The following is a 17,406-nucleotide window of genomic DNA, read 5'->3' on the forward strand; positions in this document are numbered from 1 at the left end:
TTGTCCCTTGTTAACAAAACCATGAGACTAAGATACATAAACCTTCTCATGCAAATTACATTCAAAAAGGCAGGCTTGATATCCAATTGATGTACATTCTAACCATGATGCGCTCTGTCAATGCAATAACACACCTGCTTATAGTCATACAGAATGTGGGTATAAAGGTCTCATTATAATATATGCCCTTCTCTTGAGCATAACCTTTTGCAACAACAGGCCTTACCTTGTAGTGAAACACTACCATCAACTTTATGCTTAAGCTTATAAACCCACTTCGTACCAATGGCCTTTTTTCCATAAGGCAAATTTGCTAAATACCAAGTGTCATTTTTAAGGATTGAGTCGTACTCATCCTGCATGGATTGCATTCAAAATCATTTTTTAAGGAAACATGTTCCTCTTAATTACATATACTGGCAATGAGAGCATGATCCATAAAAGAATAAGATGCATGATGAGAACCTGTACATGTCTTGCTAAGCAAAGAAGTAGCTAATTTGCTATCCTGCAATATTTCCACCAACCATTTTGGCATACTCTTGGATGCCTATATGGCTGCCCTTTCCTCATCCACCCACTATATCATCCACAACTGCCTCACCAATAGGTTGATCTGTGGGCTGAGATTCAAGAGCTAATTTTTTAGCTGTATGGCTTGATTTGCAGCATCTTGTTAAGCATTCATTTTCTCCACATATACTTGTCCAACATTATAAAAAGGTAAGAATGTATTAAAGATGTCATGTGAGTATACATTTTGCTTTCTTTTTTTTTTTGCGTAAAAGCATGGGTTGAATTGAGTTCTCAAAAAAAGATATCTCTACTCACTTGGCCAAATGGTAGAGTCTATACTGAGCTATATGCCACAAAAATGCATTTTATTGCCTCATCATCCAGCTTATTAGTTGTTGCTCAAGCAGAAGAGCATAAGAAAGACAACCAAAAATACACAAATGAGCCACAGAGGACTTCCTATCATTCCAAGCTTCATAAGGGATAGTTGTCTACAAGGTCTTGGTGGGGCGTCTATTTCTTAAACAGAAAAGCATAAGCAAGACAACCAAAAATACACAAATGAGCTATATAGGACTTCCTGTCATTCCAACCTTCATAAGGGGTAATTGTCTACAAGGTCTTGGTGGGGCATCTATTTAGCACATAAGTGGCACACATACATGCCTCTAACCAAAAAACATGAGGCAAATCATGGCCTTTCAACCATGCAACGTGCTATCTCTATAAAAGATATGTTCTTCCTCTTAGCCACACCATTTTTCTAAGGTGTATAAGGCACTATGCATTGATGTTTATGCCTCTTTTTTCAGTTATATATACATGAAACTCTTTTGAAATATACTCCCCCCCCCACAATCTATACGAAGGGTGCATACACATTTTTAGCCATATAAACAAAGTGTCTAAAGCTTGTAAATTTTTTTAACTTTGCTTTCAATGGATACACGCAAGTGTGGCTAGAGTAGTCATCAATAAAAGACACAAAGTAGAGATATCCCTGATTAATTGTGTCCTCATAGGACCACATATATCACTATGTATAACCTATAATTTTTGAACACCCCTTATATACTGATCCATATTTCGAGAGTTGTGCCAATTGCATCTTGCCCAAAATGCACCCCTCACATACATGTTTGACATTGGCCTGAAGATTTGGTGACTCTGACACCATCTCTTGCCTATTAAGGTGTAACAAGCTCCCAAAATTTAAGTGACCAAAGCGAGCATGCCATAGCTCCATGTCATTCATTTCATGTGTCATACATAGTCAACAAGCATTATATGTGCCAATCTCTCATACATATCCAACTTGTAAATCCCATAGCTTAGAGTAATGAATACCATAGTGGTCTCCATCACTCAGATCATAAACTGTATACCTGCCCCATCAACAAATCTAACCACACTAGGCTTGCCTAAGAAATGGGAGAGATTGACAATAAGTTCTTTTAATGCATGGAACAAATAAGACTTCTGAGAGAGTGATTATGCCACTATTTATAGCAGTGAGCACAACCTTACCAACTCCTTTCACTTAGTATGAGGAGTTGTTTGCACATGTGACTGTGCCTCCTTGAGGAACAAACTCAAGGGAGGAAAACAAATCACGCAAAGAAGCAATGTGCTTACTGGCACCACTATCAAAATGCCAGATGTGCGGATCTATCACTAGCATGCATATATCAGCCCCTAACAACCATGCCTGACTCTTTCTTCTTCTCTATCTCTAGCATTTTCCTACATTCATTTATATAATGGCCTGGTTTCTGACAATAACTGCATTTACCTTTCTTATCACCTCCCTTCTCGGCATCCTTGTACAAGAAGACTGGGCTGATTCTACCTTTGGCTTATAGTCGCCCTGAGAAAAGGCTTTGCCTTTACCTTTGTGACATGTACGTCGAATGCTTGATCTCCCACATGTATAGTAGTTTGGTTTTGCTAAGATTGCTCTTCCTATAAGAGCACTACAACCAACTCATCAAACGTAAGGGCATAGGGGTTACCCTTCGTCAACATGAGCCAAAGTGTGGATATAAAATCTTGGTCTGAATTTGGTAAAGCTTTGAGAATAATAGACACCAATGAACTATCCGAATAAGCATTATCAATACATGCAAATTGCTCCCTGAGATCTTTAATCCTTGTGAGAAATTCATCTATTAAATCTCCCTCTTTCATATGCTTAGACTCTAAATACTTTGCGAAAGTAAGCCACTCGTGCCTCGTTATGCACCTGGTAAAGTGTAGCAAGCACATCACAAGTCTACTTCGTAATTTTATATGAGTGAATATGAGGAATAATTCTCCTTTCCATAGAAAGTTCCACCAATTCATGTGCCTATGCATCTCTACCATCCTACCTAGCTTGTTCCCCTATAGGAGGTGCACAGGTAGATGTTATAGTTATATTTGAACTAGTATCACCATCCAAAGTACTTGTAGTGTCTTGTGCTAGCAAGATAGGGCGTGCATCAATGCCAATAACAACATTCCAATGATGCATCATATAGGACCACAACGGGTAGTTGGTCCTATCAAGCTTATCCCAGTGGCGGAAAGTATCCAAAACACATCACTACCTACCATTTTAGCCTACAAATAACAAATCTTAACACAAAATACAAAAATCCCAACCATCTGCATGCACTGTCAATGTCCACTAAATGGAACCAAGATGGCATGCCCAGTAGATCACCGATGACGAAGGAAACTGGCAAAGTGTATGAAAAATGGTAGAATCTAGAGTGTAAAATTGTAGCTTGAAAATGTAGAAATCAATGCCAATGATGACGATGCTTTCAAAGTTGTTGATGATGATGAGTTTAAAGATGCAATGTCAATGACGATGATAACCCTGTTTGCACACCAAATAATGCTGTAGTGTAGAAAACCCAAAATCAGATAAAGACAGTTTGAACTGGCATTCCCCAAGATGTCTACAAAAACCTTACTGCATGTGAATGAGTGCTTAAACATGCCCGAAAAGCTGTAGTGTAGAAAACCCAAAATCAGATAAAGACAGTTTGAACTAACATTCCCCAAGATGTCTACAAAAACCTTACTGCATGTGAATGAGTGCTTAAACATGCCCGAAAAGCCCCAAAAAATGAAAAAATCTAAGTTAACATTGTTAACATAGTTAACATCACACTATAGGATGTAGATGAAGTAGCAACACACACACATATGTAGTAAGCAAGGAGAGACAAAGAGAAGCACAACACTTAAAGTAGATTGATGAGAATGAGTGAAGTTTAAGTGAAGTGACATGATAAGGTCACTTACACACACTTATAAGAATGTGTAGATACGCTTAGGGGAAAAAACCTCCTAAAGAGAGAAAAAGTGCCCCAGCCCATTATTAGCTTATGTACACACATCATTACCATATAAACGGCTACAAGTTTCTCAAGAAAGACAACACTGCTCTACAAGCATGGTGCAAGAGTGCATTTCTTTAGTGAGGATTTATAGAATTGTTTGCACACCCTTTACACCTAAGCATTTTCACCTACAACAATGAATTAATTTTAACACACACCTCCTCATAGAAAAAAAATTGAATGTAGACATTCCCCCCCAGCTTTGTGACATTGCCTCCTTTTGGTGCATAGCACAAATAGAGTAAGATATAGCCTCAATTGATAAGAGATAAATTTTGTAATTAGGTTTAGTTACACTACTATATATAGTACTTGAGATGCATTTTTCTCTTATTCACACTAATGCATTTTGACTTTTTCTAGGGGTGTTGTAAATTCATCTTAAAAGTATGTGTTACTTAAAGGAGATGATATATACATTTGCAAAAACATGTACCCTCCTAAAAGATAGGTGATATGACAGTTTTTTAGAAGTCTTATTTACTTAGGGTGCTACTTCGAAAGGTATACCTTTAGGTTGTGTAAATCTAAGTCCTAAATTGGTGGATATGTGAAATTGGTGATTTCTAATAGTCACAAATATTCTTGTTTTTTTGCACATTCCTTATACTAAATTGTTGTGGGATTGACATGTTGAGCATGCTTCCTTTCAAAAATACCTAAGGTCTCTTTTGGCATGCTTATTTAATCACAAAAAGGTATAGCACATACCACGAGGACAAGGGAAAAAGAGAGGTGGTCGGCTCACTCTTTTAAGGTATCTCACAAGGTGTCCATTGACTAATGGCTTAGTGGTAGGGTAAAGGGTCATATTTTTTAGTTAAAGGTATCAAGGATACAAAAGCAAATTCTAAACTTGTATTTCCTAAAAGGTTTCTCTCAAGAATATAAAAGCAAATTCTAAATTTTGTTGGGTGTCCAAGATATAGTATGCTTTATGACGTGTTTGTTAAGGTCATGCCATAGTCATTCAAAATGCAAATAAATGTGTAGGTTGGGGGTAAGCTAAAAATGCATAAAATTGAACAATTAGTGTAGTAACATGACCTAAAATAAAAGCCTCCTATTTGCAAAAATGAGGGGTACATTGTGACCATATCTGCTGGATGCCATTGGTGCATGGGGTGCTTGGATACATTATAGAAGGTAGTGGACAACATGGTATTGGAATTCATGAATAGGGTTTTACAGATAGAACGCAATCCTACCAAACCATTCCCTCCTCTCTCCCTTCCATCCTTTGCACCACCTCATCTTCTCCAAACAAGCTTCTGAGCCCCAAGACTTGAAAGAATGGCAAAGGCAAGCATAAAAAGACAGCATAAGCTAGTCCCTAATGCCTGTACTATGTCTAAATATTCATAGCTCCCAAGGCAAGCATAAAAAGACAGCATAAGCTAGTCCCTAATGCCTGTACTATGTCTAAATATTCATAGCTCCCAAATGTCTCTAACAACGAGAGATCAACCTCCTACATATTATTTTAAAACATGAGAAAAATCCTTGGGGGAAAAAAATTCCACTTGCCATTCTCTAAGTCTCAACCTTTGCTCACCAGTAGAACTTGGTTGTGTACACTAGTAAAAATTTTCATTTGTCGTCTTGCTAAGTGTTCTCATATAAGTGATCAATCAAGGTTGTGATTGAAACTCCGTGCACATACTTTGGCCCAACTAGAGGCCTTCTCTATGTGCATGGTTTGTTTGGACGCTCATAGCTCCATCATAGCTCCTAGACGTCTCTAACGTTGAGGGATTTGCTTCCATAGATATTATTTAAAAAATATGAGAAAATTCCTTATGGGGAAAAAATTCCACTTGCCATCTCTGAGTCCCAACCTTTGTTCACTGCTAGAACAATTTGCTTGGTTGTGTATAGTAGCAAAAAAATTTATTCGCCGTCTAGTTGGTGTTCTCATATAAGTGATTAGTCAAGGTTGTGATTGAAAGTCCATGGACACATTTTGTCCCAACTAGAAAAGCCCATTTGTGAGATCATCCCTTGTTTATGTGAGGCCTTTTCTATGTGCATGGTTTGTGGGGAGGCCCAACACTTTGGCTATGCCCACCACGACCTTTAATATGGCACAAAGAGCACATCGAGTAGTAGCGATAACTTCACAGTCTGCATTTAACACTAACCATAAAAATTTAATGAACAACTTGACGTTACTTGCCGTTTGACAATGTCCAAGATCTCTAACATAGAACATTAACCACATTAAGCATAATCACTAGCTTCACAGGGTCGTTTCAACACCAGTGACATAGGAGCAACTAATCACAAACAAAAGTAACGTTAGTAACATGAGGCAAGAAAGATGTACCATTTAATATTTGAAGATCTTTTTTAAGACTTCTAAAGGGTAAAAAACCTTAGCAAATCAAGGCTCAATGCTCTTTTTCTCCCAAACTAATTAATGAATTTGCATTCAACAATCCCTATCCTATTCCTTCATTACAAACTATATACAATGGACATGTATGTAAACATTCAAACTCATGAAAACTTCACTTTTATTTTAGGACAACAAAGATATGAGTCTCTTTTTGCGAAAAAAGATATGCGTCTCTTTTCGGGAGGTTCACATTTTTTCAAAGGAACTAAGAAGAGGAGTGAAAGATTGGACCTAAGCACAACCATATAACCGTAGTCCAGACTCTTTGCTTAGGAGCCCATTGTCTTTTTTGGCCTTAATTATTGTTTTAAAATAAGGGACCATAAAAAAAGGCCCTTTAAGAAAAGAATTTTGTATTTCATTGCTTGCCCTTACTCACGTTCTCTCTCCTCTCTCCCCTTTTCTATTGATTCCCTCTCTCTTCTTCTCTTTTCTCTCTCCCCCCCCCTCTCCTCTCTCCTCTATTTTCTCTTGCCTCCCCTGCTTTCTCTCTCCTCCGCTCCCCTTCTCTCTCTCTCTCCAACAACGGAATGGCCCACTCCACGTGTTAGTCCGGGGTCCACATATTTGGAAATATCTGTTGCTGAGGTTATAGATGGCCACGTGGGAGGCATCCAACGCGTTTCTGGGGAAGCGTGTCGGGATGGCGACCGTTGGATATTCGCGAGCTTGGGCATGGAGATATTTTGCCGGTCTCTATGATTCGATGACGTGGCCACTAGCACCTCAAAAACAATTGGCCGAGAAGCCAGCCAGTGGAGGCTGACATGGCAAATATCGCCAGAGCACGTCACAAGGGGATTGCCCCGTCGGATGATTGTTGCTCTCCTCCTCCCTCCCCCTCTCTCTCTCGTGATCACAGTTTCCTGTCTCTTCGTTTATACTGTTTTGCTCTGCCTCTAACCCTAGAAAACGCCATAGCTTTTCTGCGCAGAAAAACTCTGTTCTTCATGGTGATTTTCTCCTGCAAATGCAAGCACAGCTCTGCGGGTTGATCAACGCGCTGTATCGAGCTCTCAGTGAAGCTTCTGTTCAGCATTTCCTAAGAACCAGTAGAACAAATTGCATCCGTGCTCTGTTCACATCCATGTCTCTTCCTCGCCAGAAATGGATTCGAAGCTTGCAGTCGTCTTCCCTTGTCAGGCCTCCTCCACAGGACTTGGATCAGCGACAGGTATGTCAACTAACCCATCAACAGATACGGTTGCCTCGCTCGGCCTACCCTAGGTAAGATTTTTGAAGCTGAATGGATATCTTGTTTTTGGATGTAATGGACAAAAAATTGCTGTTTTGTACGTACGGCTATGCTTTGTTTTGAGAGCATGGGGTTGTCCAACCTGCTGTTTTACATCCTTCTCCCACGGCATATATGTACGGTGAAGTTCTACCCAGCTCAGCAGTTTTCTGGTTATCTGGTTGGGTGGCTAGTGCTATGGCAATTTGATTGGTATAGCTATGATCATTGACGTTGTGGTGCTGGAGGGTTGGAGATAACATCCATTTCATGGGCTGCTATGTGCTTGCACAAAACCTTGTCAAGTCCTGGAGGCTTGAGGTTGAAGGAGTCTTTATCAATGCAGCCGGATAGGGGAAGAATGTGGGATTGCATGGCGTGATGATAGACCGATGACCGGTTATTCCATATATTGTGGTCATATGTTATGTTCTTAAAACAAAGCACTTCAACGGTCTGTGGAACTAGTATAATGGAGTTCATACAGCGCTGTAATATGAGACTCCCAGAGCTTCCCTGGTAACAGGGAAGCAGCTTTGCCCTCTAGCAAATGACTCTGCTCATCTCGGGCTAAAGTAAGCATGATTTCAAAGATTGCAAGGGTTCTCTTCATCCTTCCTCTACATAGCGGCCATTGTTCATCTACTTGTCCTCTCATGAAGTTGTGATGCATCCTGTCAAGTGCATGCAGTGACAGCTCTGCACTCTGGGCTGAAGCTGCACATGAAGGTCCAAACTGATATCCTGCGACCACCTTGGAGCTGCAGATGTGGTTGGGAATTCGAATATTTAGGGTCTGTCTTCCTCTGTCCAGAGGAAAATAGTAAGAACTTTCGGCGGCGAATTTTTAAATGTAAGGGTGCCTGTGCAGAAGATCAGTATGAGATACAACGAAATGTGGTCAACACTTTGATTGTGGACTGACTTGCATTTCTAACAGGGGCTGTCTGCTGCTCCAATGACGGGCCAGGGCTGAGATGGGGAATGACTGAAAATAAGGGGGTTGGGGGTCTTTTTATAGCTTTTCTCTCTGCTGGTTGGCCTTTCTCTCAAATCCCAGTGATATAAGCCTAAATTTTCCAACTAGGGATCAAAATGCCTTTTTAATGCTACTGAGTCCTGGCCGGGTTTTGGGTACCCATTGGGCTGCCCAAGAGGCAGTCCCGCCAGCCCTAAAAGGTCCTTCAAACCTGCAGTAAGGTGTCCGTACTGACTGAGCCCCAGAACTAGTATCCACACGTATTTTCTTGCACTGAGGTTCCCAGCCTCCCCATTCTCACAGGTTAGTGCCTCCAAGTGGCGTTTTTCTCAGCACATGCATTCATCCCAAGCCACCTGTGTGCGATTCAGTAGTCACTGTCATTCAGTGGCCTTGTCACTCTATCAGGTAAGGCTCACTAGTGGTCAGTCACCTAGTCTACCCTTTCTTTGGCTCAATAGTAATGGAGACATGTATATGTGGTCTAATGCCATGGCGCTAGCTCTATCTCTTACCATGACAATGGGTTTGCAAGGAAACATCATCACAACTTTGTTGAGATAATCCACCATGGTTAAGCAATGTGCATATCGCTTTCCCACACTTGGAGGTAGATTGATAGTAAATTACTAAATTCATGCTACTTTGCTCAAAATGTGCTTTTGGAATTTCTAATAGTATCAATTGCTCTACAATGGGACATTCACAACTTTTGATAACTTTGACAATCACTAACAAAGACCAGGACAGGATTCAGCATTTGTGGCCAAAAATACATTCTTTTTGCATTTGCCACCAAGGTTCTCTGCATGCCTGTGTGTCATGTCTGGTTACATGTCCTGTGTTTGGGACTTTCACAACGGCGTATGCAGGATAAAGCCAATGCTTGAGGGGGCCAATATGAACGAGGAATGCCTAGGGAGTCTGAAGGCATTAGGGTTTTAAGCCTGAGGGAGTAATTGGTCACAGAGAAGATGTTGGGCAAGGTGAGATTTAGCCTAGCCATGTGTATAGAAGTCCCAAGAGACACCCACTTGCTAGATGTCGGAAGGGAAAGGAGAAAGAGCTATTTGTTCTCTCTTTGCAAAATGTGCATGTCTTATCAAAGAAACAAGCCAACGCTTAATCAGTTGAATGGCCACTCATACCTTTAAAGGTTTCTCTAGCCGTCTTAAATGAAGAGGTGCAATATCTTTCTCTAAAACTCATGTGCTCTAAAAAGGAAAGCTCCTAATAGAGTATTAGCGTCAATCCATTCTCACTCTCTCAGGTCCCACATTGCAATCACCATCCCGACTGAACAGAACTGCCATTTCAAGAGAAAGGTAGTAATAAAATCGATTTCTATCTTCTGTTCACCCTTGAAAATGAGGAGTGTGAAGGTTTTAACTTTTTATACACTCCGTTAGGCACAATGGGTGTACCGTCAATGATCTTATTGGCAGAAATCGGGCTTTGGATATAGGAGAAGCTTCTTCAAAAGGTTACCTTGACTTAACCAAGTTAAATATAGAAAAGGCATGTATAATATTGATTGGGCTGTATTGGGATTGTATGGGATTGCAATTTTTTTAAAGAAGTGCTAAAGATATTGCTACTTGTCATTTTCTTCTTCTGCTGCACCATGATTGGAGTACTAGGAACACTATGCTTGTGTTATGCAACTAATGGACTGACTTTGACATGCCCTAACCTCAGCTGACTTATATTCTTGTTCTCCAAGTGGGTACGTAGCTCGTGCCTGACATGTTCCGGACTGGGGGCTCACAATGGGGCCACGACATACGACAAATATTCCTAAAAGGTTACTACTGATATACGAATGCTACATTGAATGATAAGTTGGTGTCACATAGCACCTCAATATAGGGTGCATGTGACATGTACATGCTAAAAACAGTGTGATGTCCCTAGTCCCTAGGCGGTAGCGTAGCGGATAAGGCTTTGGACTTTCTAAGGGAGGTCTTGGGCTCAAATCCTCGTGGGGACACCTCATACTAACGATGTGTTTGCGTGCAGGTGGGCACGTAGATTGCCATCTCCACACCTTAGGGCGTGATTGTCCGATCATGCTTGTGCTTGCTTCCACCCTCTTCTTGGTGATCCTGCGGTGACAACAATGTGCAATGCTTGCTCTTCAAGCTCACGCTCTGGATCAGGGATGATGGTTGCCATGGACATCAAAGATCGCAACTCAACTTGTGAGACGTAGCTCTACCAAAGTTGTGCAGGGTGTTCACTCCAATCGGCTGAGCGACTAACTTGTGAGGTTCATCCGCTGCTTGTCCACAGCCTACAAAGTGGCCAATATTTGGAAGGGTGGTACTTGTGGTACTCACGGGTGTGTGTGGTGAGTAGTATGGGGGTTGTGTAGCCGGGTGAAACTCCCATGTGTCTAGGAATGGAATAAAACCTCGTGAAGAAAATAAATAGTGGGTGATAGAGGGCAGCCTTGTTTCACCCCAATGGTGCTCGAAATCTCTTGCGACATATCTCTTGGGACCCTCACTTGTCCGGTGATGACGGACTCATAGAGGTTGATGATGCTCCAAACCCTGTCAGATGGGACTCCTATCTTTGTAGATGGTGTAGGAGGTGGGCTCTTATAATATCAAAAATCCACAAAGGAGCAGTACATGCTTCGATGTCGTGCTCTGCCCTCCTCGATGATGGCACGAAAGTGAAGATGTGGTCAAGGGTAGAGAAGCTCGTCCGAAAGCCTGTTCGTTGTGAGGCTCTGCTTCACTATTTGGCTTCAAATGAACTGAGCTCTGCCTCTAGCACCAATCCATAGAGTTTGGTCAATCATGATCGTCATGTAGTTATTAGGATCAAGTGGATCATCTTTGAGGATGGGGGTGATGGTGTTAGTGGACCGAGAGGGCTCTATCGAGCATTTAGGCTAGTAGGGGTGCCAGAGTATCATTGGCATGTGAGATGTGCTCGGCAGCGAGTCCCTTGTGGACCTAGGCTTGCCCATTACGTAGTCTATGTATGGTCTTGAGGACCATACCCTTTGCGACGAAGGTGGAGGTGGTGGGATGGGGATTTGGAGGTGGTTGATGGGGGATATCATAGAGGGAGCGTGCACGCTGCATAGGAGTGCTAGGTGTCCAGTTAGGTGATAGGTGTTTTTTTTTGGGGGGGGGGGGGGGGGGGGGGGGGGGGATGGGGGATCTTGAAGTTTCCTCCAAGCTTTACAGCTCGGCCCTAAGAGAGTTGGTATAATTCATTCTCTTTCTGAGCATGGAACTCTTGTTTCTTGCTTTGGATGAGGCATTGAGAAATCCGTTGTGCTTGGCACTTCGTGATTTGCTCAATGCGTACCTCATGCTTTTAGATGGGAGCGTCCGGCTCGGCATTTGTCATCATACCAACAATTCTGGGGCATAGAACCTCAGGGTGGCTTGGTAGTAGACTGCCATGTGCAGACAGAAGAAGTGGTGGCAGATGTGTGGAGATTGCTGATGAATGTGAGGACAAGTAGGGGGGCATAAGGATCCACATCTTGGAGGTGGTGGTAGATGTGGTTGGAGTAAATAGGGTCAAGCGCACGCGAGAGAGAGAGAGAGAGAGAGAGAGAGAGAGAGAGAGAGAGAGAGATGAAATGAAATGATATATTAACGTCTCTAAGAGGCCATAGTGGCCTATGAGGCCAAAATTGAGAATACATCTGAAATTGGTGTCTCATCAAAGAGAACAACTAAATGAGACTAAAAAGTACAATAAACTGATTGTCCTACAGTTATAAGAACAAAACTGTAAGACTCCGAGATGATACTGAGTAGAAAATACTGGAAAATAGTGAAAAATGTATATCAGGTAGATCCATGTAGGTGATCAGTTGAAGTGTTGACCTCTCCTTAGATCAAGTATCTCCGCCATGGGGCTGTCTAGAATGGAGAGGTCGTAGAAGCGAGGTAGGTGCCTCCGATGCCGAGCAATAATGGCTCTCATCTGGCGATGGTGAGGATGCTGTGGTCGGGATCCTGGTGGGCGTGGCCGATGAGCACGACATAAGATAAATGCTCGATCAGTGGTGACTCCCTGGGAGCGTGGTCGCACGACTCCCGGGGAGGGGGGGAGAGAGAGAGAGAGAGAGAGAGAATGCTCAAAGAGAGTGTCGAACGACTCAATGATGTAATTAGATTGATTTGATTGTTCACTCTCCAAGTACAATGCTTTTGTAGGCTTGCAGCCTTATCTTTGACCCATACAAATATCACACTCTAATAAGTGTATGCCACATGGCACACTTATCTTATCCACTCATAAGAGTGTGTTCACTGTTGTTCCCAACGTGTCTTACTCATAGACCATTTGCCTTTGAGTACTACTGATTTTTCCCATCATAGCCGTGAACCTAAACTATCTTGGTGGTTCCATGTCCGAGTGAACACTTGAGGATTTGTCCTGTTATAGAATTAGGGCTCACACTCATCCTGATATTCCCTGTACAGTACATCAATAGCCATGACACATGTTTTTGAGGCCACAGTAAGGTAATATTATATGGCTCTCTCTTGACTTGAGAAACTGCCAGAAAATGTTTTTTAGTTCCAAAGCTATGTTTCTCATACTGGTTTGGGTGTATTTCCAGACAGAGATATTGGCGTATGTGGAATTGTTTGCACAGTTTGCATCAGAGGCTTTTGGGAATGATGTCAGTGAGGTAATCATGGGTGTTACTTTGTGCTCTGTTTAATCTTTTGACTAGGTGTAAGTGGTTCTTTTTTCAACAAAAGCTAGCACACCGTCATAACTAATTCAATGCTAATTCTATATCCCTGGATGGCTTTGCATGCACAATCAACAGCTGGTGCGCAGTCACTATCCTCGTGCAGAGGCATCTCTCTTGGATGACATACTGGGTAAGATTTCTTAGATGTATCATGTAGATATGCTGTCCTCTACATATGCCTAAGTTAGCTAGAGGTATACCAATCTAATGATTTATTAGCTGATGTTATGTTTTGCAGCAATGTTTATCTTGCATCATCCTGAGCATGGTCATGCCATTTTACATGCGCTTCTGTCTTGCATCATTGATGGAACTCTTGTTTACAGCAAGGGAGCACCACCTTTTGGGTCTTTTATCTCTTTATTCAGCCCATCAAGTGAGGTATGCCTTCAACATGTGGCATGCAACAGCATATCTTGCCACAGGAAGTGATTGCTGATTTCTCTTATATGAATGATGTTTGCAAACAGGCTTGACTTTTAAGGCTCGCTTACTTGTGAAACTCTGTTTTTGGATAAAGCATTTGCAGAAAGACTTGTCTGAGCAGTGGGCTCTTGCTTGTGGGGAGATTCTCAGAGTCCTAACACACTATAATCGCCCAATTTCCAAAGCTGAGAGCAGTCAGATTGTTCGGAGATCCACTGAGCTTACTGGCTGTGAAGCAACCTCAAGCAGTGCAGCTCCAGGTCACGTGGTCGAGGAAGTACAAGCTCGTCAAAATCAAGAAAGAAAGATGCCTACAAGGTTGCTGACTCCTTGGATAACGGATAGTCTACTTGCCTCTCCATTGGGTGTCAAGAGTGACTATTTCCGATGGTAAGTGGAATCAGCCAGTCTGCTAATTTTTTTCCACTTTTTCAAATTCATGTCATATGTTTAGAAAACATTTTCCTGATAGCTAAATTAAGGCAGGCTGCAGTACTGCATGTACATAGCACAAAGTCAAGTGGGTTTTCTCTGCCTACCCTATGTACCATCTGCACCTAATTTTCCTTGTAGCTAGTCTTCTCTCTTTGCTCACTGACTTGCCTTTTCTGCTTCATAAAGGTGTGGAGGTGTAATGGGGAAGTATGCAGCTGGAGGAGAGCTAAAGCCTCCAACAACAGGTGAGAAGGTTTGGTTGCAGCCAGAGAAGCTGATAATAAGAGACGTATCATATTTGAAGGGTTAAGGAGGATGATCTCAAAGCTATATGAATCTTAAAAATGATTAGGATCTAAAGAATGTCTGAGTCAATGTAAAGCTGGATTCAAATTTCAAAATCATATGTGAATATTTTTGTAAATGTTTTTGCATGGATCTACAAAGCTATCATGGGTGTTGATCTAAAATTTTATCAATTCTCAAGGAAGACACCATTTCAAGTAAGCAACAGTGTTAACGAATGAATCCCAACTGCACAAAAGCAAGTGGAAGAAAAATTTGATAAGCTCTTAGAGATTGGATTCATCTAACTAATAGATAAAGTTAGTTGGTAATCACCAATTATTAATGTTTCAAAGAAAAATTTGATAAGCTCTTAGTGATTGGATTCATCTAACTAATAGATAAAGTTAGTTGGTAATCACCAATTATTAATGTTTCAAAGAAAAATGGGAAACTTAGAGTTTATGTGGATTAGAGAACATGAATGGAGTGACTAAAAGAGACCCATTTCCATTGGCATATAGAAATGTATTATTGGATGTTGTAGCTCATCATGAGATGTATTTATTCTTGAATGGATTGAGTGGATACAATCAAGTTAATTGATGGCTCTAAAAGATACGGAGAAAACGACGTCTGCAGCTGAATAATGTGGATACAATGAGGTTTTGATGGCTCTAAAAGATACAGTGAAAAAACAACTTTTGTAGTGGAATGAGGAGCATTTACATCAAATCTGATGACTTTTGGATTGAAGAAGTGGCATTCCAAAAGACAGTGTAAGAAATCCTTTGAGCATTGTTGGAAAAGCATTTGTTCAATGCTCCACCCTCATGCTGCGGGTGACTGATGTGCTTTGTTTTCCAAGGACCCCTATATGACAAGAGTAGCCATTGTGGTGAGTTACCTCAGCAACCAGAAGTTCCCAGTTTTACACACTGGATGGTGGCCAAATGTGGTCAGATGATTAGGAGACAGCTTATGAGACTTGGCAATCATGTGAATACCCTACAAGGTAGCCATGTGGCTGAAGCATGTGATATTGTAGTCCATACTATGAGAAAGAAAGTCCTATTAATGTGTACGGAAGGCCAAAATGACCCGTGAGACCAAATACATAAATGAAGACCATAAAGGTCCTTTGCCGAATCTCCAGTCCGAGGAATGAAACATCAAACATCAAACCAAACTAAAACATAAGTCCTAGTGTTCATCTACTATGCCACTAGCTAGATGTAACATTTACAACATGCTGGATTGGAGGTTGTTGGATGCTTGGTGAGACTACGTTGACGACACGAGCAGCTGGTCTCGGGTTGTGAAAATTTTGGATGAGAGCTTTTCCATCTCAAAAAACAGCCCATTTGCTTTCTTTATGGGTTGCTCAAACTTCAGCATGTTCGATGGCTTTTTGCTTCAACTGTAATCATCTGCAATCTAACCCTTCCATCGGATTACAGGAAGGAGAGCTGCATTTTCGTCTTCAAAAGACCCAAAGGGTCTATGAGACCAAAATGTACCAGAATAAGTCCATGAAATGACACAGACAAAATGACTGAGCTGTGGTGAAAAATCTTTTAAAAAACTAGCTACCTATAAAGATGATCATGTGAACACTGAGTTACCAGGTAGCCGTGCGGCTGAAGCATGTAATATGGTAGTAGATACTAAGAGAGAGAGAGAGAGAGAGAGAGAGAGAGAGAGAGAGAAATGAAATGAAATGATATATTAACGTCTCTAAGCGGCCATAATTGCCTATGAGACCAAAACTGAGAGTACATTTGAAGTTGGTGTCTCATCAAAGAGAACAACCAAATGAAACTAAAAAGTACAATTAATCGATTGTCTTACAGTTATAAGAACTGTAAGTAAGATTCCTAGATGATACTGATTAGAAAATACTTGAAAATGTATATCAAGTAGATCCATGTATGCTGATCAGTTGAAGTCCTGTCCTCTCCTTAGATCAAATATCTCCGCCATGGGGCTGTCTAGAATGGAGAGGTTGTAGAAGCAAGGTAGGTGCCTTTGATGCCGAGCAATAATGGCTCTGATCTGGTGATGGTGAGGATGCTGTGGTCGGGATCCTAGTGGGTGTGGCTGATGAGCACGACATAAGACGAGTGTACTATCAGTGGTGACTCCCTGGGAGCGTGGTTGGTACCTTGATGGCCTGATGGAGGAGGTATCAGGAGGTGTGTGGGTGCCAGTGCCGAAGAAATATGTCAGGATCCTCTATCTAGGTATATCATGGCTCGGTCTCTTGTTTGCCAAGAGGGTCTCTCTGTGTCTCCTGATCTCAAGTAGGAACAATCCTAGGCATCTCTGATCCTCAAACTCCATGACCTTGCGTAACGGCCCAAAACCCTCCCGGAAGAGGCAGTGATATCTTCCTCGGATCTCATAATATACTATACATCGGCAAATGTAGTGCTCCTCTGTCTCTGCCTTCTGGTAGCATAGCTGACAAATGCTGTCATCTGAGATCTGATGCACATATCGCCCTGTTTCAATCCGCAGCTGGTGTGATGAGGTCCGGATTTGTCCAATGGCACAACGTATCCCATGTGATAGGTGTTACATCCATGTATGCCGGGCGGGTGATAAAATCATCTGGTGAGGTGTAGAAAATGGCTCTTGTAATGAGTCATTTTCATGCCTAAGGGCTCAAGGGGACTAGTCCATGTCCTCTCTGTGTCCACTCTGACGATATCCATCCTAATCATGCGGTTCTACTCTGAGCGGGTGAGATCCAAAAATGGACAATCCAGGATGTACTTAACGGGTGGTAGTGCCTCTATCCGCAAACCATGTAGGTCAAACCATGATCTCATCTGAGTATACCAGCGATGAGTATCTCCATCCTCTGCCAACTGTATGGATGAGGTCAATGCCAATCGGGAGTACCTCTGTTGAGGGAGCTCCCATAGCCGCTATAAAAAGGTATGTCTGGAATAGGGCCTCGGTCACTACTGGTGCGGCACCCAGCTCAGCCCGAAC

At 41.8% G+C, this 17,406-nt stretch overlaps 1 protein-coding gene across 5 annotated transcripts in view; it reads left to right on the plus strand.

Annotated features, from left to right (window-relative positions):
* The first annotated feature begins 7,063 nt into the window (after positions 1-7,063).
* The window catches only part of LOC147611321 (protein GIGANTEA-like), a 73,714-nt gene continuing 63,371 nt past the window's right edge, over positions 7,064-17,406 (plus strand). For 3 of the 5 annotated variants that reach the window (XM_086784390.1, XM_086784385.1, XM_086784387.1), the window contains exons 1-6: positions 7,064-7,480; positions 13,120-13,191; positions 13,336-13,390; positions 13,499-13,641; positions 13,781-14,076; positions 14,308-14,366. In XM_086784390.1, coding sequence (XP_086640516.1) covers positions 7,277-7,480; positions 13,120-13,191; positions 13,336-13,390; positions 13,499-13,641; positions 13,781-14,076; positions 14,308-14,366 — 829 coding nt within the window. In that variant the 5' untranslated portion in view covers positions 7,064-7,276. The remainder of the gene's footprint in view (positions 7,481-13,119; positions 13,192-13,335; positions 13,391-13,498; positions 13,642-13,780; positions 14,077-14,307; positions 14,367-17,406) is intronic. The other 2 variants (XM_086784386.1, XM_086784389.1) reach the window with 1 other exon arrangement.

Source organism: Cibotium barometz, chromosome 47 (genome assembly GCF_041138505.1).
Source record: "Cibotium barometz isolate CiBa-2024 chromosome 47, ASM4113850v1, whole genome shotgun sequence".
NCBI lineage: Eukaryota > Viridiplantae > Streptophyta > Polypodiopsida > Cyatheales > Cibotiaceae > Cibotium > Cibotium barometz.